Below are 24,352 nucleotides of genomic sequence, written 5' to 3' on the forward strand. Positions count from 1 at the left end.
AAAGGATAGGGGAATGCCCCTTCTGCAGAAGGGGAGGTGGCTCAGAGCCCAGCACCCACTACGCTCCTGTCGCTGGGTTCACAAATCACACAGGTACCAGTGGGGACGAAAACACAATAATATTATTAATATTAATATTATTAATAACAATTAGAGTTCTGACCAGTGGCTGCAGGTCTGGGCTACACTTCAGTGATGCTGTCAGGTGGCCACTCCCTGGCTGGCCCCTCTCCTTTGGGATGGGACTGGGACACTCCCACCCTGTTGCTCCCAAGTCCAGCACATCCCGGAGCCTTCTGCCCTTTCCTCAAGAGGCAGAAGGCCCAGGCACAGAAGAGGGAAAGTCCTACCAGGGCCACAAGCAGAGCCAGGGAGGCAGTGCCCTCAGGCTGGGGACAGATCCATCGGGGAGTGCCGGTGATCTTGGCCGAGATATTCCGGCCATGCTCCTGGAAGACACAAAGGGTTTGGCGCAGGTCCAGCACGGCCACGCCGGCCACACGCAGCGTGTCCAGCCAGCCCAGCGAGCAGCAGCTCCATGGGTTCCCAGCCACGGACACGGCCCTCAGGCTGTGGGACCAGCTCCCAATTGTTCCCAAGGTCTGCAGGTTGTTATTCCGAATGTCCAGGTTCTCCAGCGGGGAGCAGGAAAGCCCTGTGGGCAGCAGGCTCAGGTGGTTGCCCGACAGGTCCAGCACTCGGAGCGTGCCCAGGCAGGGCAGCACTGTCTGGCTCTCATCCATCTGGTTGTCCGTCAGAGAGAGCTCCTGCAGGGACAGCTCCAAGCCCCCCAGTGCTCCCGTGGGCATGGACAAGTCCCTGTTTCCCGACAGGTCCAGGGAGAGCAGCGGGGTCTGGTTGAAGGCGTGGGGCTGCAGCCTGGAGATGTTGTTCTTGGACAGACTCAGGTGCTTCAAGCGAGGCACGTTGTAGAAGGGGGTGCAGGTGTCTCTGGGGGCTGATGTGTGAGAATCCCCTCGCAAATCCCTTCCCTGGTCATTCCCCTGGCTCTCACAAGGCTGGAGGCTGTTGGAGCCCAGATCTATGGATTCCAGATGAGGCAGGGAACTGAAGAACCAGTGTGGCAGCACACGGAGCGCATTGCTGTGGAGGTCCAGTGAGCGCATGGACAGCTCTGTGCCATTGGAGACAGACTCCCTGGCCACATCCTGGAGACAGTTCCTAGCCAGGCTGAGGCTGTGCAGGGAGCCCAGGCTGTGGAAGAAGGAAAATGGGAACAGCTCCAGGCGGTTATTGCTGAGATCCAGGTCAACCACGTGTGTCAGAGCAGCCACGGGACGCACGGTCCTGTTGAACCTCTGCATCTCCTTGTAGAGCAGGACGTACTCCCTGGGATGGGGTGAGCCTGGGAGCAGGGAAGCAATGAGGTTGTTGGAGAGGTTTAAGTGTGTGAGATCATGGGCTCTGGGGAGCTCGGGAAAAGAGAGGAGTCTGTTATGGCTCAAGTCAAGCACTCGGAGCAGGTAGGGCTCCGCTCCCCCCTCCTCGGAGAACAGCTCCAGGGCGTTGTGGCTGAGGTTTAAAACTCGCAGCTGCGTGAGGCTGAAGCCAGAGATACAGTGGAGGGAATTCAAAGCCAAGTTCAGCACCTCCAGCTCTTCCAGAGGCTCAAAAGTTCCCTCCTGGATCTCCATGATGTAGTTGTTGCTGAGGTCGAGCTGGCGCAGCTGCGGAGAGTTCCGGAAGGTCCCTGACAGCAGCTTGGTCATCGTGTTCCCGGAGAGATCCAGCACCCTTAGGCTGGTGAGGTTGCTGATGTACCAGCTGGCCATGTGGCTCTCCAGGTTATTCACAGACAGGTCCAGGACCTCTATATTCCCGAGCAGATGGAAAGCTTCCCCGTTAGCCAAGTAATTCCGGTCTAGGTGGTTCGATCCCAGGAGAAGCAAGCGCAGCTGAGGCAGCTGAGCCAGGGCGGTGGCTGACACGGCTTCCAGCTGGTTGAAGCACACATCCAGGTACTCCAGCTGCCCAAATCCTGGCATGTTGCTGCCTGACAGGTTTTGGATGAAGTTGTTTGAGAGTTCAAGGTACTTAATTCCTTGGCCAAGCTCCTCGGGAAATTTCTGCAGGCCAACTCCTTTGCAAGACACCTTCGAGGGGCTCTGTGGAGAGACAGGAGAGGTGTGAATGAGGGGGGTACAAACCACAGCTCTAGGTGAGCAACCTGCTGTCCAAGACGGGCATGAGAAGTGAGAACGAGCACTGCTCCCCCTTCCCAATCCCAGCTGGTCCAAAGCATCCCTGTTCAGGTAGAGGAAGGCCTCTGTGTAGGCTCCACCTTTCCTCTTGCTCCAGTTTCCTCTGGAGTTGGGAATGTGGATGGGGAACAGCTGATTTCTTTCTGCAAAGAAAGAAATGAGTGACAGAAACCTGCTGTTCCCAATCCAGGCTCCCAACTGCCCCATTGGAATCCCTGCACTCCATCCTCTGAGCACCTCAGGCAAGGCAGGAACGTGGGAGCAGCTGGATGCCAGGGACCACCTCATGGGAGACCAGCTCCAAGGCAGGAAAATAGAGGAAAAGCTGGGAAAGAGATGGAGGCTGGAGGGAGGTGAGAGCCACAGGGAGGAGATCGAGAGGGATGTAGTCAGCCCCAGCCACGCTACTGGAGCCATCCCAGCCCAGGTGCTCCTTGAAAACAGCCTTACCTGCTGGCACAGCGGGGAGCTGGGCCTCGTTTCCAGGCTAGCTCGGGCTCTGAGGATGGACGGGAGCAGCCAGAGCAGGAAACATCCCCGTGCAGCCCAGAGCATGTTGGGCTGCGAGCGCTGCCAGCCCCGTCCCGCTCCTGCGGCGTCGCTGGCAGGCTGGGCAGGAGCCAGGCTCTGTATAAATAGGCTTCAGGATGGGATGGGGGAAGGAGATAAGGCATGTGGGTGTTCGTAGCTACGGAAGTGGGAAAAGAAAGACATCAGCTCGCAGAGGGGGAAAAACGGCACAAAGCCACAGGGAAGGGAAACGGCAGGATGGGGAGGAGGGAGCTCAGGTGACCGGCTGGACGCGCTGTGACATCAAAAAGCCAGGAGGCAAGGGTGGCACGTAGGAAAGCTGAGAGGGTTTGGGGGAGCTTCCCCGTGGCAGAGACAGGATGAGCCAGCTCCCGGGACACAAGGGCTCTGCAGCTATCCCGAGCTAGGGACAGCTCCTGGCTGTGGGATCACCTGACTGTCACACCCAGGCAGGGACATTCCCTCCCCATCCCAGCGCTGCTGCTCTCGGGAAACAACAGCTTCCCAGGGCTCACCGCCCCTTCCCAGCGGGATGTGCAGAGCTGGAATCCCCCTCCTCCTCCTCTCCCTCCCCAGGGTTCTGCGGCAGGCAAGCTCTGGGCTCCTCGCTGTCACACCCCGTGTGGCCACCTGGGCTGCCGTGTCACCTCCTCGCCCAGGGCAGGAACCAGAAGGGAACTGTCCCTGCGGCAGCTCCAGGTGGGATCTGTGCACCCGGAGCTGTGCCCCACCCACAGGGACTTTTCTTTTGTGGTGGCATCTCCGTGTCCGTGTGCCACCTAGTGCTGACACACTCCTCGGGGACACGCCCCACATACTTCACGAAGCACTCTCCATAATGCACAGCTTGGGGGTTTTTGGCTCAGTGTGGCCAGTTCCACGTGAAGGAGCCACTCAGGCTGCTGAGGGGTTGTCCAAGGATGTGAAGTTTCAGCCACGGAGCCCATGCTCTAATCCTGGAGGTGTCTGGTAGGAAAAAATAATATATAAGCATAAAATACATACATAAACAAATACAGATTATTTATGTATCTATGTACACACAGTTACACATCTGAGTTACTCCTCACCCTCTCACAGCTGGTGCGGTGGGGGACACCTTGTCACCTCAGGGTGTGACACAGCCTTGAGCTGGCCCGGTGTCCCCAGCCTCTGGGGCAGGCAGGACAGCAGTGACAGGCTAGGGATAGCGTCCTGGGCTGATGCCCCGCAGTGCCGGGGCTGGAGGCAGCTGTGAGCACACAGCACATCTGTGCAGATGTGAGCTCCTGCCAGGGAAACACCGACCTCTGGATGACCCCCCTGCCCTCCCAAAAGCGGAACCGGCCCCGGGCGCGCTCCAGCCCCGGCACGTCTGGCCCTGCCATGCCCGGGGAAGCCCGGCCTGTCCCCCTGCACCCCAACTGCTGGACATGGGTCTGCACGGTGACACAGCCCCTGTCAGCAGCTGAAAAGTCCCTGATTTGGATCAGGGACTTCCGCAGAGAATCCCTGGGCACTTGCATCCCAAGGCTGTGAACTCCCCTCGCAGGAGGACCAGGTGTGGATCAGACCCGGCAAACACCGAGAGGCTTTTCTTGGATCGCGATAAAGGCAGAGGGAACCACACAGCCTGAACAGGGAGAGGTCTGCTCTGAAACCAGCTATCCTGTGCTTCTTGGCCTTCCTGCCCTCCACGCTTGCTCCAGGGCTCCAGCAGGATCTGTTGGAGAGATTCCCTGTTCCCCTCAAGGCTTTTGTGGGAGAAGTGTCCAAAGGATGTGCGGAATGAGCAGCAGGACTGAGGTGTGGAGAAGCGGGGACAGAGCCACCTGCCCAGGTCACATCTGTACTGTGGGTGACGGGCTCCAGCCTGGGTGTTCGGGAGCAGAAGGATACCTGATTATCTGAGTCCATCAGATCTGCCCGTCCTTCCATGCATTCCCAGCGCATTGGGAAGGTGACTCCTGATTAGCTCTGACCCCAGGGAGGGGACGGTCCCTCTCCCATTCCTGAAGGATGGAGCTGTCCCCTTGCAAAGCACAGCCAACACTCTGCTGTGGCCATACAGACCTTCCAGAGGAGCTCCTGGTGTGGCTGGGGAGGGACATCCCACCGGGAACACCGGGAACACCGAGAGCAGGGAAAAGCTGTATGTGCCAAGGCCACCTGCAGCCAGCTCCAATTCCATGTCTCCAACTCATGCTTTGGTCAGTGTGAGCACCAGAAAAAGCCTGTTGATACATTCCATGCAGGAACTGCTCCCTCCCGCCCTCCTCCAACATCCCGAGCACACACGAGAGGGGACAGCAACACTCTGGCCTTTTACAGAGCAAAGGGATTCTCCCTCTGCCTCCCCCTGCCCGCAGCCATGGAGCACATCCCAGATCCTGCCAGCGGGGGACAAGGAATGCAAACTCCATCCCCGGCTCTCCCAACACCCTGTTATTTACGGCTGCCCCCAGCCTTGCTGCTCGGGCCTGTTCTAAAGCAATCCTGTTAACGATTTGCTTCATGTTCTCACTGTACGCAGTTGTCCCGCTTCATTCTTGTCACAGGAACATGTCCCTCTTAATCCATTTGAAAGGAAAGAAAACCACAAAACCCAGTGAAGAGCCCCCAAGGCTCCTGCCCGTCCCACATGTCGAGGCTGAAGGGAGGAGAAGCCACTAAAAAGCCAGAGCAGCCCATTTGTCACGCAGTTGTCTCCCGAAGTGCACGGCTCCTGTGAATAGCGAGGCCATGGCCAACGCCGCTGCCCCGAGGAATTTTTGTCTCCCAATAACTGCAACACTTGGCAAGGGACATCACTTGCTAGGGATGGAGCCAGGAATGCTCCAGGCAGGGCGGGCCCTCCGTGGCCGCAGCACAGCGCTGGGACACGTCCCTCCCACACCCTGCAGGTGACCGTGAGCCACCTCTGCATGGAGCCAGCACCAAGATCACGGAATCAAAGGACTGGGCTGGGAGGGATCTTACAGATCTAACAGTTCCATTCTCTGCCGTGGGCAGGGACATCTTCCTCTATCCCAGATTGCTCCAAACCCTGTCCTGGCCTTGGGCACTTCCAGGGATCCAGGGGCAGTCACAGCTTCTCTGGACAGCCTGTGCCAGGCCCTCTCCACCCTCACAAGGAAGAATTCCTTCCCAATCTCCCATCTAAATCTACCCTCTTTCAGCCTGAAACCATTGCTTCTTGTCCTGTCACTCCAGACTCTTGTCCAAAGTCCTTCTCCAGCTCTCCTGGAGCCCCTTTAGGCACTGAGGTCCCCAAACCTTCCCTGCTCCAGGCTGAAGATGTCACTTCGGGATTTGCCCTGTTTCTACACAGGCTGGAACTTCACTGCCCTCTTGAAAACACAAACAGGCTCTGGAAAGAAACACAGGGAAACAAAACTCTAACCAAGCCGAGTAAGTGCGAGCCAAGGGCTGAGACAACAGAGCAATTTGTGCCTGTGCCTCAGCTCCAGAGCATCTTATGGCTTTAGGTCTCTCCAGCTGAGGGGAGGTAACAGGACAGAGTTGCTCAAGAAGCCAAAAGAAACAATAGTGTCCCAGCTCCTCTATTAGTCACCAGAAATCGAGTTATGACTAGACTCAGCAGGGCTCAGAGAAAAGAAAAAGTGGTGACTTCATGCTGGACTGGATTTTAAAATCCCATTTTTTTTCCTTTGCTAAAGTCTCCATCACCACTTATTTTAGGTAGAAGGGTGCCAAAAGGAAAGGGGTAAGGGGAGGAAAGCTAAAAACCACATCTAAAAGCAGGACAGTTGCTATTAAAACAGAAAAAAAAATCCTGTTTGAATATTTTATTCTTAAACATAACAAACTTCCTCCGAGTGTTGTCACAAATACTTGTGGCTGCTCTACGTGGCTCGGTGAAGCCTGTAGAAATGTGTTCTGGTTTGCAAAATATTAATTAAAAAGAACAAAACAATCCCCCCCAAAAAACCCCAAAAACAAAACCAAAAGAAAAACAAAAACAAAATACCCCCAACACAACTCAGCTTGCTGTAACAGCAGCAGTACTTGAAGGCAGCCCCCGCTGGGGCAAGGTTACCTCTGGGCTAAGGGCAGGAGCTGAAAGGAGCAGAGGCCTGGACCCGGGAATCGGCGTTTTCTTTGGGATTTGGTGGTTTCTGGAATGCGGAGGCAGTTTCCTATCTGCTAAGCCTGCTCTAGTTATTCCTCTTCCTCTCGCACTTCCTGCTTTTGCTTCTAAGCTCTAGGTCGAGGCACTTTTCCTCCTCCTCCTCCTCCTCCTGAGGATGAATGTAAACACCACTGACCTTGTCTCGCCCACCTCCCCTTGCCCCCTGGCCCTTACAGATCCCCCTGGGAAGGCAGGAAGTCAGAATCCCCTTCTTGACTGTCGTTAGCGTGCACAAGCAGGAGCCTGGCTGGGATTTTGGGACAGGAGTCCGTGTCCTCCCGCTCCCGCCTGGGGTGCCCTTGCCAGTGCAACATCCGAGCAGAGCCCCCAGCTCTCCCACCAAGCCTCATGTGAAGGTCACCGAGCAGAGTATCAGTGCAGTAATACTTGAAATACTGAGACAAGGCACACCCAACAGCCTTTCCTCCTCACAACGCTCTCCCCACCAGCTTTTTGGTTTGATCCGAGTCTCCCCGCGAGTCACAGAGGACAATTGTGCTTCCTGCATTCACATATAGGAATAAATAGCTCTGGATCAGTTTCCTTTATGGCCGGATTACAGAACCCCTGAAATACTGATACGCTTTATGAACAGCAGCACTGTGCAGTTCCGTGGGTGTCCTTGGCCACGCCAAGTTCCTCTCTAGGACGCGGGTGCATCTCCCAGGCGGATGGCCCCAAAGAAAGTCGTGTGCTTGCTCATGTTGATGGAGATGTCAGCGTGGACCATCTTCACGGCGATCTTCTGCCTGGCCTTGAGCAGGCACACCCCGGCCGTGTAGCAGGTGTTGAAGTTGGTCTTGCCGGTCTCGATGCTGCGAGTGCACTGCAGAAAGGGCTTCTCGTCCACCACCACCTCGTAGCTGGCAAAGTCGGTGAAGTTGATGTAGTAGACCTGATGTGAGGCAGGGAGAAGAGAGGTGTCAGCAAGGGGGTCGGGGTGTGGGGAGCAAGTGCAGTGCCCTGGGGGTGTGTGCAGCCCCTCCTGGCCCCAACACCTTCACTCACAGGTGCGAGACAGGGAGAGCCCCAAACCAACCAGGAACCTCTTTTATTCCGCTTCAGACTGACCCAAGCATGCAAAACCCCCTGAATCCACGTGCCTAAGTCTGAGCTACCATCCTGCTTACTCCAGGGAAGTGACACACCTGCACAGAGCCATGCAGGAGCCCCTGTGTGCTACAACAGCTTCTCGGCCCACACACAGACACACACATTCGACTGACGGCCTCTTGCACTTACCTGGCCAGTCCTGCTTCCTGGTGCCAGGAGCCTCCTTTAGTGGTGACCTCAGAACTGCCCTAAGGTGGACTGGGAGCTGCCTCCTGGGTAACTGGACTCGGTGCTTGCACAGGCACGAGCTATTACAGTGAAAAGGCTCTCCCAACCGCCACAGCTTGGAAGGAAATCACCTCACAGCATTTCTACTGATTGAATCTACTGATTCCCAAGGCCCTGTGACTCTACTCATCCTCACTTAACCCTCTGCCACACTCTGATTCCAAAGAACTGCAGGAGGTGCCCCTGACCAAGGAGCAGTCAGTCTCAGGGAGCTGCTTCTTCCTGAGAAAGGAAATCCAGCCCTTTTGGAGCCAGGAGCTGCCTGAACACTGAATCTGTTTTTTTTTTTTTTTCCCTGATGGACTCCAAACGATGAGGCTTCAGTGGCCTAACACTGTGGCCATCAATCAGCATCAAACACTTGGGAAACAACTGTAACTTGGCCCACGTGAAATTATATTTTCTGTCCCCATCCAAATTGGACATGTGTCACCAATTTCATGGAAGAGCACCTGACATCCGTGGGCCAATTCATCCCAGAGCCGGTGCTGGGGTGGAGCCACACGGAGCAGGGGGAGTCAAACTGAGCCACCTGGGCTGGAATCTGGCCAGACCATCTGGGCTGGGCGTCCTACGCTTCCAGAGTGACACAGCTCCAAACAACCACAAACAACCACAGTGTGTCTTTTAAAGCACTGAGCTCAGCGTCCTGCCTGCAGGGAGGCTTGGAAGGGTCGGGGAATGGCCACATGGATAACTAGAGGGATAACCTCGGGGTCGGCGGGTGTGGGGTGTGCTTTCAGTGACTAAACCCTGGCGGGCGGTGTCCTGGAGGTGACAGGGGTGTGACACTCCTCCCCGCATCCATCCTGAGCCGAAGCTCCACACAAGCTGCTGGCATTTGGCTGTGGTCTGGAGCCCTCTTGTGGTTCATGCAAGGCTTCCACCGGAACACAAGAATAGGAGGAGTTAGCCTAGGACCGTACTCACTTCTACCTGACTATAGATGAAGTATGTGCCGTCCACCAGTACCTCCAGCTCCCCACTGCGGGCATGCAGCTTAAACACCTTGGGGTTCAGAGTGATGCGAGACCAGTCATTGAGGACTCCACCTGAAAGATCTCAGTATGAGAAAACGGCGGTCACTCAGTACCCGTCAGGAGGAAAAGCGCAGGAGCAACACAAACACAGTCACAGCATGACAGAGAGCAGGGAATTCGGTGCGGGAATCCCAGGATTACACACTAGGGAGTGGGAGCAAGGACTCCTCTCTAGCTCTGAGCGCACCATGTGGGGTCGCCTGTGCCTCCAACCCCCTGTGTTCTCAACCTCAAAACCCAGTGCAGGGCCTGTTGTGCTGTGCTCATCCCAGGGCTGGACACAGACCTGCCTCCTCCTCACCCTGCAGCTGAGCTTGTTTGATCCCTATTCCCTATTGTGTCCATGGGAATGGCCATCATGGAACCATCATGGAATTGTTTGGGTGGGAAGGGACCTTAACATTCATCTCATTCCAACCCCTGTCGTGGGCAGGGACACCTTCCACTATCCCAGATTGCTCCAAGCCCTGTCCAAGCTGGCCTTGGATACTTCCAGCGATGGGGCAGCCACAGCTGCTCTGGACAGCCTGTGCCAGGGCCTCTCCACCCTCACAGGGAAGAATTCCTTCCCAATCTCCCATCTAAATCTACCCTTTTTCAGCCTGAAACCATTGCTTCTTGTCCTGTCACTCCAGACCCTTGTCCAAAATGCCTCTCCAGCTCCCTGGGAGTCCCTTTAGGCACTGGAAGGGGCTCCCTGGAGCTTTCTCTTCTCCAGGCAAATGGAGGCCGGCTTTGGGTCACACGATTGATTTTAGTTCTGGTGCTCCTTGACTTCACCATTCCTGATTGTAACAGGAATAATTTTAACAAAACCTTTGCCTTTACAACTCCTAAGGTTTTTAAAAGCCAGAGGAATAACGAAGTAGGAAATTGCATCATATCACAACACAGTAACCCCTAAAACTGGGGTCCCTCAACACAGTCAGGGGTTTATGGATCTACCACCCAGTCCTCTGGCACTGGGAATACTGGGATAACCTATGGACAGACTTTGCTGTAAGCCTCAAACTGAGCCAATCTCTGTAGGTGCCTCAGTTTATCAAATCCCATTCATTTCCTCCCAATCTCCTTCTGCCTCTCCTCTCCCTGCTCCCAGTTGGAGCTCGCCAGGCTGGCAGCTGGACAGCATTCCTGGCTCCCAGCTCTGGATTGTTCCCGAGCAGCAGGGAAGGACACTCACAGGGCATTCCTGCTCTTAGAGAGCAGCATTCCCAGTAATGAAGAGATAACTGCTTTCTGAACATAAGCAAACAGCATCTTTTCCCTCACATTGTTCCTGAGAACGGGTGGTTTCCTTTTAATTTTGGGGATCTGGAGCACAATCTCATGTTCCCTATCCATGAGCAATTCCAGCTGCCACTGCTCACAGGGAAAGCTGCCTTCCCACAGAAGCAGTGGCCAGCCCTCCCCATCCCACGTGTGAGGCAGGAATTTGTGGACAGGGATCCTGCAGCCCCTTCCTGCTGCCCCCACCCTCGGGAGCTGCGTCCCTCCCCGTCTGGGATTGGGGTAAGGATGAATGGATGTGGTCCCTGGGGAGCTGCATGTGGGGACTCAGGGAGGGGACAAGGCAGCTCCTTTCCAGCACAGCCAGAGCAGGGAGGCAGGAGGTGATGAATGAGCCCCAGCTGTTGGCAAGGAGAGCGGGAACTTGAGGAGAATTTGGATGGGGATCTGGGAAGGAGGAGGAGAGCAAGGAGCTGCATGTGGATGGGAAGTGGCTTGGCCGGGTCTGGGATTAAAGGCTGTTGGTGGGGGCAGAGATGCTCGGGGGATCCCAGGAAGAGCTGGTGGCTGGACACCTCTGTGTCCTCTCTCCACTGGCTCTTCCCTGCCTTAAATTCCTGGGAAACTGGAAGAAAATGGGCAAATGGGGAAGAGACAGGACAAGGATCCATTAAGGACTTAAAATAGAATGGGGGAAAAAAAGGCCTGGTCATGGAGGGGCAGGGGAGGCACAAGATGTACCTGGAGATCAGGGAGAAGGGAGATTTAGTGGGACAGAATTACTGGGAGGGACAGAACAGCGATAATCTGGGAGATAAACAGGAGCTCAGGAGAAATGGGGCTGGAGACTCCACATAGGACTCTTCCTGAGGGTTCTGGCCAGGGGTATTGGAGGGCAGGGATGGGCAGGGATCGTGTTGGAGCTGTGTCATGGGATGGACTGTGATCCAGGAATTTTATAGGTGCAGGAGGGGCTCTTCCCAGTACCCACAATTACCAAGAGATCCTTACCATTCTTCACTTGGATTGCTGAGCCTTGGCCTTGGAGATGGACCACAGCTGGCTGCAAGGAAGAGCACAGGGATTCAGGATTAATGGGAAGCATCACGCCAAAATAAAAATCCCCCCAAAGCTGGGGTTTTCCATGGAAAGCTCAACCCACCTGGATGTCTCTGGAGCTGGCTTTGTCTGTGGTACCTGCAAAAGGCAATTCCACATCATTGAAGAGGAAGGTTGAGTGAAAAAACCCATTTAAAAAATTTTCTTTTATCCCAAAATAACCCTTAAACATCCTTACAAATAACATTTTTACCCTGAAATAACCCTGAAGCCCCATATAAATCACTTTTCCTACTCAAAAATAACTATTAAACCTCCGTTTTAACAGGAGGAGGGATATGGAGTGCAGGTAATATTAAAATATATAAAACAGAAATATTAAATATTAAAAAATATTTTTAAAAATAAGGAAGAAAAAGATTAATCTTAGACTTCCCTAGTTTATTCCTGACATTTCTATCCAACTGTCAAAGTGCTTCGTTATTCAACAGATTTCCACTAGAAGGAAAAACTGCACAACCTATTCCCTGATCCACAGTGGGAATAAAATCTCTTGGCTGCCAAGCTGTCAAGTTTCCCTCTGCAGGTCATTCATTGCATCTCCCTTCCCTGGGAGCCAAATCCTAATTAAGGAGGAGATGCCTGTGGCAGCACAGCACGGAGATGAGGGGCTCCTGCTGCTCCTGGCCATTTAGAGCCGTGGAATCCCAGAATCCCAGAAATTCAGCATGGTTTGGGTTAGAAGGGACTTTACAACCCGTTGAGTTCCACCCCTGCCACGGGCAGGGACACCTTCCATAGGTTGCTCCGAGCCCTGTCCCACATGGCCCAGGACACCTGACTCCTGCTCCAGGCTGTTGTGCCATTGCATCTGGACACTCTGGTGACATCTCTTGCATTCCCACGTGTCCAGCTTGGAGCAGAGGGCACAGATGGATCCTCACCTGAGGGACCCTGCACGCCGGGTGGTCCCTGAGGGCCTGGTGGGCCAGGGGGGCCAGGCGGTCCCATGACGGTTGTGCCTGGAATCCCGGGGATGCCAGGAATGCCGGGGGGACCCTGTGGCCCGGGAGGCCCTGGTGGTCCTTGGGGACCGTTGGGACCTGGAGGACCAGCCTTTTTACCTGGAAAACACAAGGACAGGCGTTACCTGGGGCTGTGGGGTGGGCTTGGAGCAGCAGGAAATGGGAGGTTGGGGACGGATCACTCCCGGCTGCAGGCAGGGATGAGGAGGAGCCTCAGGACAGGTGGGATGGGTGACCTACAGCTCCACATCACGAGGACAATGCTGCCAACATGGCAAGATCAGGTCACCACCCTGCAGGCTCCTTCCTGTGGGGAATTACACTTAAACGAGGCATGGGGACTCTCTGAGGCCTCTCAAGGGATGGAGGCTCAGGGGGGTCTCTTCCCACAGCTCCAGTCACAGCTCTGGTCACTCCGCCCCTGGCATGGGGTCAGTCACCAAGTCCCATGCCCTGGGCCTGGTCACACCCCTATGGACCCGGGATGAACTCTGGATACAGTCAGGATGCTCCCACAGCATGTTCCCATGCACTCAGCCAAAGCTGGGGCGCTCTGGTCCAGATGAACCACTCTGCAGTTACTCAGTTTGCCGGGTTTCGATGGAAATGAGGGATAACCTTTCCTACCTGTTGCACATTAGGACTGGGAGATGATCCCCATGGCTTGGTCTCCTCCAGAGGGCAGTTCAGAGCTGAGCTCCAGCTCTTCCCCAGCATTGCTGGAGGAGCCCCTGTGCTGCCCGTGCCTCAAAATAATTCAGTATTTTGGGTTTTGAATGGAGGGAGGGGCTCGGGAAGGACTAACCCCATCGAGGGGACTAAAACACTGGTGAATTGTTACAATCACAGAATCCCAGACTGGTCTGGGTTGGAAAGCACCTTAAAGCCCATCCAGTCCCATGGGCACGGACACCTTCCACTATCCCAGGTTGCTCCAAGCCCTGTCCAACCTGGACACTTCCAGGGATGGGGCAGCCAGTTTCCAGTTTCCCTGGACAGCCTCTCCCAGTATTTTCCCAGCCTCGTGGTAAAAACCTTCTTCCCTACCATGATCTTCAAACACCTCACATGTCCCAAGGAAGAGAAATGACATAACCACATCAGGAATGACTCTTAAATACACTGAGCAGAATGAAACAAGCTCTGCAGGGAAAGCCTGGTTCCTGCTCTCCTGATTTTCCATGTTCCTGACAAAAATGATGTTCTTTTGATGTAGTTTTTAAAATGCCACTTTGGAACAGCTTTTCTGCCAAGGAACATAAACAGAGCAAAATCACTTCAACTGCTGCCACAGGGTCCCCAGTAGGACAGAATTAAACTCGTATTTAGATGACAGCAGCAGTTGGGGTAGGAAATTATAGTTCTTGGAATAGTTTCTGAGTACATTTATGTACTTGTTTCTCTACTAATATCCATCTTTGTAATGGACAGAAGCATAAGGAAAAATCCATCTGTTTTAGCACAGGAGTGGGAATCTCTGGATGGCCACTAGCCAGGAGCAAGGGCACAAGGACATCAGGGTGAGACAACTGTGGACATCATTTAAATGTGCAGAAAATAAAGTCAAAGTAAGCAGAGGTGAGTAAAGACACACTGGTGTTCTACAATAAGGGGGAAAAGGCTTCAGGGGACAAAACTCCACAGCAATACTTCTCTCCAAATCAGCATCCATGACTTCCAAGCTGAGCTGCCCACAACAGCCCTCCTCTATCTAATCCAACACTTCTCCTCCTCCTCGGAATGAAGTCATGGTTTGGAAGTGATCACCTTGAAGCACATGCATTTTTCCTAAACCACTCTCACTGACATCCTCCCAATCCAGGCCATCCCAAGGGAGGACTGTAGACAGGGAGTTGGGAATGCTGCTGCTGTCACTCCAGGCTTCTCTTCCCACGAGGGATGCACATCACAGCTGGTTTAACTCGTCTGCCTCCAAAATCTGCTCTGCTACTCAGGGAGCTGCTGCTTGAGCAGTGACACAATCGCTCCTTCCAGAGACACACTTCTGTGCCTCTCCCTCCTTCAAGCCATTTCAACCACTTTTCTGCATTAACAAACCTCACAAGACAAAAGGCTATAAATTCCATTTATTGTCTGATAGCTCTCTTATCAGGTCTCCGAAGAGGGTCCCAGCACCTAAATCCCAGCCTGCCAAGTCTCCCATGCCTGCACCCGCGGGCTCTGAAATTTGGAGCAGGCAGAAGCAGGGAGTTCTCCATAATCCTCACCCATCAAACAATGAACTGGAACTCTAAGAAGAATTAAATGTGACAATACCATAAAATTAGGCTACTTTATACAGCTGTATGCAACCCAGCTCCACGAGAACCCCCTGCCCCTCTGGAATTGCTCCTGAGGCTGCAGCCATCAGTTGTTATTTGTTGGGCTGATTGAATGCGGGTTGAGCTTTGTTAGGAAACTTCTCCAACATAAAATTTTACGCTGCTTTTTGGAGTAAATACAAATGAAGTTGCTAAGTGTGTCCTGTTCCCGCCTCTCAGCTGTGGCTCTGGAGTTTGCATCCAAGGATTAAAGCCATTTGATGTGCTACTACAGTAGTACAGACATGGAAAACTCGACTGCTGGGATCGTTGGACTTGCTCAAACTCCTAGAAATAGATGTGGGACCCTAAGTGTTCCCAGCAGTCCTACAGAAAAAGTGATGTCATCAGGAATCCTCCAAACAGAGCTGCTTGAATAACCCAGATCCCCAGGATCCACTGCAATCTGCCTGAGGAACATCACCAAATCCACAAAACCCTGAGGGCTGAGCAACACTCAGAAGGGGCTCATAAAATGATAATTTGGAAGTTAACACAAGGATAAAGTGGGATGCAAAGTGTGTTCATGCTGAGTTTGGTGGGTCTGAAGGAGAATCCAAGCTACAGGTTGGCAGGATTGGGATGAAAGCCAAGGCCGGCAAACAGCAACAGCTCCAGGTATTCGGTACTGACTCAACTCTAACTCTCCAACTGGAGAATCCTCAGGATTACTTCTGTACAACATAATTAACTTCTTTCAGTGCTTAAAGAAGTTTTAAGGGGAGCTTGTGGGTGTTATTCCAGCCTTTCCTGGAGAGGGAGGCTGCCATTCGTTTCTCCTTCGTGTTGGCCAAAGCGAATTCACAAAGCACAGAAAGGAAAATTCAGTTAAAACTCACACTTACCCTTTTTCTTGTTTTTCACTGAACTTGGACCTACAAAGGGGAACAAAAAAAAATTAGTGATATTCAGAGATCATTTAGTTAGAGAAAATTTCCATTGCCATTTTATTTTCCAGGTCGACAATGGATGTGTTTGTGGCCCACGCAGCAGCACAGGAATGGTCTCAGCTGAGAGCAGTAACCCAAATTTGAGAGCATCACAGAGTGGCTGGGGTTGGAAGGGATGTTTAAAGATCATCTGGCCCAACCCCTGCTGACTCCTTGCGAGCCAAGCTGTTTAAAAACAAGAATAAAACACTAAAAACCCACAAAAGCAAAGCATTATTCTGAACTGGCTGTTTGAAACAATGGGAATCCAAACCTCCTGAGCACAAAGAGAAAATATTTACAGTGAAGCTGAGAAATGACAGGACTTTGTGAGCAGAAGCTGAAGTGTGAAACATGTTCCACTGCTTCTCCAAGAATTCATCATGGACGGGAATGAACTGCAAAAATCCCCAAATATTCCCTTGCTATTCATCAGGGAAATCCCTCTAAAACCTGGGGTTTAGCACAACCTCAATGACTGAAATCACCTTTAACTGAAATAAAATTATAACCAGTTGAAGGTCATGAGGTTGCTTTGAGTCTGAGGGGGTGGAAAAAGGTAAATTCCCAACAAAAGAACTTTTTTTCCCATGGATAGTTAGAGGAAAGACAGGAAAAGAACCAGAGAAATTACCTAACAACCTTACTAATACCTTTCCAACAGGAATATTGTTTTTCCTACATTGTGCTGTTGGGTCATGCGAAAATGATGGTATTATCTATAAAAGTCATTATCTATAAAAGACATTATCTATAAATGGTGGTATCTATAATTTTAGGGAGAAATTCCTTCTTATGAGGGCCTGGCACAGGTTGCCCAGGGAAGCTGTGGCTGCCCCAACTCTTGAGGTGTCCAAGGCCCAGCTAGACAGGGCTTGGAGCAACCTGGGATACGGGAAGGTTTCCCTGCCCGTGGGGATGAATGAGCTTTAAGATTCTTCCAACCCAACCCAACCCATTCTACGATTCAATTATCTAAATTATAATTTCTGCTAATTTAGTGTTTTTAATAATATTTTTATACTATTTTTTAATAACATTCACAGGTCAGACAACACATGGATTCCTAATAATGCCTTCCCAATATCCCACCAGGAAGCCACACCAGACTGTAAAACACTTCAGGGTGGACAACCAGGCTCCTGATTCTGGACTTCTGAGCCCCACCAGTCCTCACTGTAGCCACCAGACACTGAACAACATTAGAAGAGGAAAAAAATCCCACTTAAAGATCCCAGCCCATCCCAACCCAGAGAGAAGCAAGCGGCTGTGCCTCGGCAGCCCTCAGAGTCACGAGAGTTTATTTCATGTTCCATAGATCCCACCATTAGCACCAGAACCAGAGTGAAAGTACAAATAGCTGTGGCCAGCCAGACACATTTGGGATGGCTGGATCCAATTAGCTTCAAAGATGACTGGGAGGAATGAGAACCACATGGGATGTCAATGTTCGCAGTCTATATTACAACACACGCATCTGTTCCAGGCACGGCAGAGAGAGACGTTATGGATCTGCAAGTGGAGCTTTCGACAGACACAAAAGCACTCCTGACACGAGGGGGGAAAAAACCCCAGGATTATTAAGCTTGGGAGCTTCTGAGTCTCTCTGGGGGTTTGCATCTGTTCGCCTCCCGAGAGCAAGGAGGGGTCGTTCAATTGGAGCGTGGAGCTGAAGCTTCTAATACAGCAGAATTTCCCTCGGTTCTGCTCAAAATGGGAAGTTCATGAGCTGCTGCTCCATTTAGGCTAAAATGGTAATAAATTATTGAGTCTAAGCTGAGGGCCACCAAAACTTCAGATCAATATTCCTCTCAGGTGCTGAGGTGTTGAGGCACAAGGCTTTGAAATTTGGCTTGATGTCCCAACGTTGATGTGCAGAGGAGAAAAATGGCAATTAAAAAATCCTTTCTGCCAGGGTTTGCAGAGGCCACAACCCAATATTTAAACACTAAACTTGTTAAAATATTTTAAAATACTTTTCAAAGTATTTAAACTTAAATGCAGTAGTTGAACACACAGGTAATATCATTATAACATAATGGATGCCCCATCCCTGGAAGTGTCCAAGGCCAGGTTGGATGCGGCTTGGAGCAACCTGGGATAGGGGAAGGTGTCCCTGTCAATGGGAGGGGAATGAGATGAGCTTTAAGACCCTTCCCACCCAAATCAGTGTGAGATTCCATGATACATCTGACCCACTGGTTACCTCTCTATTGATGGTTAAATACCTACAAGTCATGCAAACCTAAGTCCTTCCCACACTCTCTCCCACACTGCCAATCCCACCTCCCCATCCCATTCCTTCCATGGAGAAGTTCCATGACTCAAAGCCTGTTACCCAACCCACATTTATTTACTGTAGTTTCATGCAGGTCTTGATTCCAAGGATGGCCTAAGAGAAAACTCTGGTTTTTTCCACTCCAAGATGTGGATCACAAGTGTATCCACTGTGTTCCTCAAGGAGTATGAAAACCAAATTACAGGATTACAATTCTGCTGCACCAGAGTCTACAGCCCTGCCACCTTCATGGAGAAGGAAACTTTTTTGATTTAAAAAACTTCTGACTGATCAATATCTCCCATACCTGATTTCAGGGCTTTGCTATGCTGCAGTTGAGGATTTATTCCAACCCCAATCGGATCTAAGAGCAGCCCAACCTCTCAGCTGTTCTCTGGCACCTCTTTTCCCTTCTTTATAAGTGTGCACCTTTATGAGTGCACCTTTCTGCTCCTCATGAATCCCCTTCCACACCCATCAGGAATATCCTAGAGATCCAGGTGGTCCCAGCTGCCAGGATTGAATGTGACAGCCACCCAAGCACAGTTATCCTTCCTGACTTCTGTCCCTCCCACGAATCCCATCTCTCCCTTTCCACATGCTGCCTGTTCTCCTTTGAGGTCAAACCAGCTCCAGACCTTGGGAAGTCCATCCCATTCGACCTTCCCCATCTTTCAACTGGAATTAAATATATGTTTGGACTCTGATCCCTCTTCGAAGGAGTTGTCAGCTCTGTTCACCCCCTTGTTTAGGGGGAGGGAAGTTGGCCAGAACTGTTAATACAGAAAAGGACTGGGAGAGGAGGACAGGCTGGATGGCTTTGAAGGATAATAAGGATAGAATGAGATTCACTCAGTCAAAATATACAGTCCTATAAAATATACATACATGGGAAATAATAAATTGTTCTGGTGGATGCTGGAGGACACTTGCACATGCTCAGCTGCTGCTGCTCAGCCAGACAAGGCAGAAACATAATCCTAAAATGGGAATAACTCTGGAAAACATGGAGAAATCCTGCTGCCACTTAGTGAAGGGTTGAGGAAATCCTGGGAACAATGAAGTCAATCCTGATCATCGGATACAGAAAGATTACTTGAAATGAGAAGAATTCCAAAGAAAGGATTTTGGGAAGGGCAAAGTGGGCAGGTGAGCTCACCTTGGTGGCCACCAGCACTGGGACAGGGGTGGAAGCACCACTGGGAGAAGTTAAAGAAGGAGAAAACCTGGAGTGCTTCGAGAACAGTGCTGGCACACCCAAATTGCTCCCCAAGACCATTGAGCTGGGAATAAGGAGACTTCCAAGGAGAAGCGCAGGACTGGAGGGGATCTTCTGACTCAGAGTGAGCCCTCCTGTGTTGCAGGTCATGGCTGAAAGTCTCTCTAGTCTCTTTAGAATGTCTGGGATTATTTTTGCCTAACCACAGAAGCTATTGCTACTGAAACTGCTGCTGGAAACATTGCAGCTACCTGATCTACTCCTACCACTGATATTCCTCTTCCCTGGATTTTCTGTAGGAAAAGCCCCTTACTCTGCTGCAGTAACTTGCACCAGCTGAATTTCTCATCATAGGACAGTATTCCCCCAGGAAAGATGGGAGCAGGAATGCTGCATGCTGGGCTCTGGACACCCTGGCTGTGAGCAGCACTCCAGAGCTAGACCCCTCCAAAACCTGATTTTCCACAAGTGCTGGGAAAATATAAAGGGAGGACACCAGAAAAAGAGGGAATGTCAAGCCTGCAGAAAGGGTAAACCTAGAGGGAAAGGCACAAGCAGAAGACGCTTCTATATGATGAAAAAAGACCTCAACCCAAACAGAGCCAACACCAGTGGAAGGCTCCAAACCATTCAAAGGCACTCCAAACAATTCCAAGTCCCTTATGGCAGAAGCACTTTGGGTTCAGATGCAAACATCTCACTTGAAGCTGAGGGAAAAACTTGCAAGAGATGAGTTTTTGGTGTGCAAACCCCCAGCTGGGGCCCAGCCAGCAGCAGAAGACACCTCCCCATGCTTCAGGGAGCAGGTTCCAGCCCTAGCAGCCCTACCATCTGCTGGATCAATTCCAAGGCCTTCAGAAAAATCCCAGATGGCGATGCAACTCAAGGATATTACATGTGACATGTTTGCTCTTAGCAAGATTAATAGAGTTGACTTTACCCCCCCTCCAATCTCTCTTTCTGCACGCTACACACTGCTGTGATTTACTATAAATACAGAAATATCCCAAACTTCTTTGGGACATCTGCTGATATAAATAGGGTATTAAAAAAAACTGCCTTCCCTTATTAGTTGTGTGTATGGATTAACAAGAAATAGTTTAAATTCCTGCCAAACAGTTCCAACTGGTTTTATGGACAGGAACAGATCTTTGTAATTATGCTGATTTTATATCAAACATATAAAAGGTTGACCATTATAGAAATCAGCCAAACAAAGGATACACCTAAGGAGGTGCTGACCGTGCTGGAATTCCCAGTTTCCAAGAGCAGGAAAAAGCCATGGAATGCCACAACCATATTTTAGCAGCATCTTTTGATTCAGGAAATGACACCAAGTGATGTCTTTAAGGTGTTCATCCAGTTTGGGAAAGGTACATGGCAGCACCACCAGTTTTGGGTAGCCATCCATCCATCCATCCATCCATCCATCCATCCATCCATCCATCCATCCATCCATCCATCCATCCATCCTTCAGAGACTGTGCCAACCTGTTTTCAGCATTCATTGGGAATTATTGATCCTTCTCCTATTTTCTAGCACTGAGTTACTATGGAACATCCTCAATCTTCTTCCCTAAATGTGACACTGGTTTGGGGACACGCAAAACCAGATAATTCAACTGAGGCAACTCCGTGTTTCCATCTCCCCTCCACCGTGGGAGACGACAGGATGGAGTTACTGAGGAATTATCCTCATCCCAGGTTACAGATGAGAGACAAAATCTTGGTGATTAAAGAGAGGTCAGCATCATCCAGACACACCACATCACTTCTCACTCTTTCATAAAATCAACATTGAATCACTAAGTCACAGAATCATGGAATGGTTTGGGTTGGAAGGAAGTTTAATCCTCATGCAGTCCTACCCCCTGGCATGGGCAGGGACACCTTCCTCTACCCCAGGTTGTTCTAAGCCCTGTCCAACCTGGCTTTGGACACTCCCAGGGATGCAGGGGCAGCCACAGCTTCACTCAGAAATCCATTCCAGCTTTCACCAACCTCACAGAGAAGAACTCCTTCCATTCGTCCAACCTAAATTGCCCCTCTTTCAGTTGCATCCATTTCTCCTTGTCCTGGCACCACCCTTCCTGATGAGGAAGTCCCTCTCTGGCTTCCTTGTAGGTCCTTTCAGACACTAGGAAGTGATGGAGTCCCCCATCCCTGCAGATGTCCAAGGTAGGACTGGACATGGCACTCAGTCCTCTGGGTTGGTGACCAGGCGGGGATCAGTTACAGCTTGGACTGGATGATCTTGGAGGGCTTTTCCGACCTCAAGGGCTCTTGGAGTAAGTCCCACCCATCAACCAACCCCTCTATCCCTATTTGACCAATACCAAAGGTGGAAAGAGCAGCTTTGGTGTTCCTTGAGGTTCCAGGTGATGATGAACCTCCTGCCATCCGCGATGTCAGTTTTCCCAAAGAACAAGAAACCTCCAGAACTCGGCAGTTGCCTTTCCAGCACAGTGGTGCAGTGACATTCACTTCATTCCCATGGGCAGAAGAAACGTAAAGCTTTTCAAATATTTTTACGTGTGGGGTTATTAATGCCAGATTCCAGTGGATTGGGGAAAGAGGGATGTTAGCTCCCAACACATGCCTAATCTAGGACATGTGGTTTTGGGGGAGGTTTGGAACCAATATGTTTTCAACATTTTTCAGGAAATTTGGTCTATCCAAATGAAAGCTTCTTGGACCCTACTGAACTATCAGTCAGTGATACAAGCACTGAAACAAGAGGAATATTTTCCCTTTTCCCTGAAAAAGAAAGTACTTCTTTACCAACTCCAGAAAGAAAGCAATGGGTCAGCTGAAGAGCAGGTTTGGAATTATCACTACAGAATATTTAGAGAATATGATAAATGATAAATCTAGGAAAATGTCTCAGAAGTAAATCACATCCTGTGCTACTCCAAAACTCTGGTGCATCTTCCAGGGGGTGCTTTTTAATGAGGAAGGGGGAATCTTCTGCTGAGAGTGGAGGAAAACTACTGCCTACATTTACAGGAATCCAAGCCAGAGGTGTGAACTAGAACTAATTTCAACAAATCTGAATACAGAGAGAATATGTTTTGTAAAGGAATGGGGAGGGAATTCATGACACGAAGTAGGGGAAGGATGAAACAGCACTGTCTGTGAGTCCATAAGGCAGAGCCCAGGGCACTCCAGCTTTCCACAGCCACCACTTTTTCTTCTCTCCCTGCTTTTCTTTCAATCTTGTTTTAAAGCTCCTAAAAAATCACATGTCAGTTAATAGTCTTTGCCTGGTTACACCTTAAATCAAGATGCTCCACAATAGCACCCTACAAAGCAGCGTTCCCTTCCTGTCCTTCATCCAGTGGGATCTTGGTCCCATGCCATTCCCAGAGGGCCATCCCAGCCTGCTCCACCTGCACAGCACAAGCCCTGAAGTTCAGGAGTCTTTGCTTTGTGTTGCCCTGTCCCATTGTGGAGTGAGGCGCTGCTGAGTGCCAGAAATGGCTTGGGGACAGTGACACTTGTGACCCCCTCAGCTCTGTGCTGGACTGCCCCAGCCCAAAGCCAGTCTCCTCCAGCCTGGGAGATCAAGGACAGTTTGCAGCTCATTTTGGACTCTTCTGAGGCACTACCTTGGCTCCATCCAATTTAAGCAATTCTTCATCTCTTTGATGGACTTTTCTCCAGGGGAAGTGTCCTGCACTGAGGTCACTCCTGGGGCTGGTTGGCCACAGGGTATAAGAGCTCGTGCCCTGGCACCAAGGGCTGGGAATCATCTCTCATGTGGTGGCTTGGGGATGAGAGTGGCCTTTGCTGCCTCCCTGCTCCTCTCCTCGCATTCCACCAAAGGATAAACCTCCAGCCATGTGTCATCCAGATGAGCAGATGCTACTCCAGGAGCTCCATGCATCAGTAGCCTGCTCCCTCCCCATTCCTCTGATCCCAAACACCAGCCCCCAGCTCAAGCTCATCAGGCTGAAAACAAACAGAGGGAAGTCACAGCTCACCCCTGGAATCCCTGGAGAGACACGAGATGCCAGAGAGCCACAATCACTCTTCTCAAACAGCTTCAGACCACGTAAGATCTCATCAGGAACACAGGGTTTTTTTGCTGTTGAGAAAGTTTTTTTTCTCCTGCCAATACACAAGAGATTTTTGCTTGGCTTGACAAAACCCAGGACTCCTTGGGGAATCATGTGGTGAAACTCCTAAGGACAGTTTACAGATAATGCCTATAGTGGCAGTAGGTTGTGAAGTAGTTTATCCTGGTCTTCAATTGTATTCCAGGGAAAAAATGTGATTACTGCAGATGATCAGAACCCAAGTGTGAACAGGAGACAGACCTAAGGGACAACCACTCATCAATCTGATTTTTTCTCCAGGTAAATGTGCTGGGGGAGCAACTCCTCAGCTGGAAAGGAAAAAAGGAGCAAGTTGAATTAGCTGTGCTCATGCATTCCACAGGCTTTCTCCACCTTCAGAAGGATGATGGGACTCAAAGGGCACCAGGTGCTGTCTGAAGGGAGGTGCTGGAGCAGACAGAGCCCCACCAGCCCTGTGTATCCCCCTCTTAAGGGCTTTTTTGGCACAAGGAAAAATACCGGCACAGGATTGTAGCAGAACCAGGATGGAACAGCACCTGTCCTTTAGTGGTCTGTCATCTCTGCTGTTGTCACCTCTGTCACAGTGCTGGTCCCACTTAGGAGGAGAGGCTGGATCCAGTCACCTCCTGGGGTTCTCTCCACCCTATGATCTCAACTCTGCTCTCCAAGAGCCAGAGCTCTGCTGAAAATCCCTCCTCACTTCCTTGAGCAAGGCAGATGTGTCCCTGCCCACTGCAATGGGAATTTCCAAGGCTTTACAGGACACAAGGAACAACCAAGGTGATTTACCACCTCCATCCCATCCAGATCTGCTATAGGATCAATGGCAAGGCACCAGGACAGGCTGCTGGTACCAGAAGGCTCTAAAAAACCAGCTCCAGTCTCTGAGAAGGTGCAAGAACACCACAGCACAAATGTGGTCATGAGCAAAGACAAAATCCTGCTC

The 24,352-nt window shown here is 51.1% G+C and overlaps 2 protein-coding genes across 5 annotated transcripts in view; both read right to left on the minus strand.

Moving 5' to 3' along the window:
* Positions 1 to 112: 112 nt before the first annotated feature.
* LOC134564251 (transforming growth factor beta activator LRRC32-like) lies at positions 113 to 6,412 on the minus strand. The gene is made up of 2 exons (XM_063422998.1): positions 2,673 to 6,412; positions 113 to 2,126 (listed from the first exon to the last, which is right to left on the minus strand). Exons 1-2 carry the CDS (start codon positions 2,775 to 2,777, stop codon positions 183 to 185), a joined length of 2,049 nt encoding a protein of 682 aa, XP_063279068.1. The 5' UTR covers positions 2,778 to 6,412; the 3' UTR covers positions 113 to 182.
* Positions 6,413 to 6,526: 114 nt separating this feature from the next.
* EDA (ectodysplasin A) overlaps positions 6,527 to 24,352 on the minus strand; it is a 64,286-nt gene continuing 46,460 nt past the window's right edge. Inside the window, exons 3-8 of one of the 4 annotated variants that reach the window (XM_063423002.1) lie at positions 15,747 to 15,776; positions 12,500 to 12,679; positions 11,659 to 11,693; positions 11,508 to 11,559; positions 9,157 to 9,278; positions 6,527 to 7,780 (exon numbers count right to left, since the gene is read on the minus strand). In XM_063423002.1, the coding sequence (XP_063279072.1) occupies positions 7,529 to 7,780; positions 9,157 to 9,278; positions 11,508 to 11,559; positions 11,659 to 11,693; positions 12,500 to 12,679; positions 15,747 to 15,776 (671 nt within the window). In that variant the 3' untranslated portion in view covers positions 6,527 to 7,528. Of the gene's footprint in view, positions 7,781 to 9,156; positions 9,288 to 11,507; positions 11,560 to 11,658; positions 11,694 to 12,499; positions 12,680 to 15,746; positions 15,777 to 24,352 lie in introns of all 4 variants that reach the window. The other 3 variants (XM_063423003.1, XM_063423000.1, XM_063423001.1) reach the window with 3 other exon arrangements.

This window comes from Prinia subflava, chromosome Z, assembly GCF_021018805.1.
Source record: "Prinia subflava isolate CZ2003 ecotype Zambia chromosome Z, Cam_Psub_1.2, whole genome shotgun sequence".
Lineage (NCBI taxonomy): Eukaryota > Metazoa > Chordata > Aves > Passeriformes > Cisticolidae > Prinia > Prinia subflava.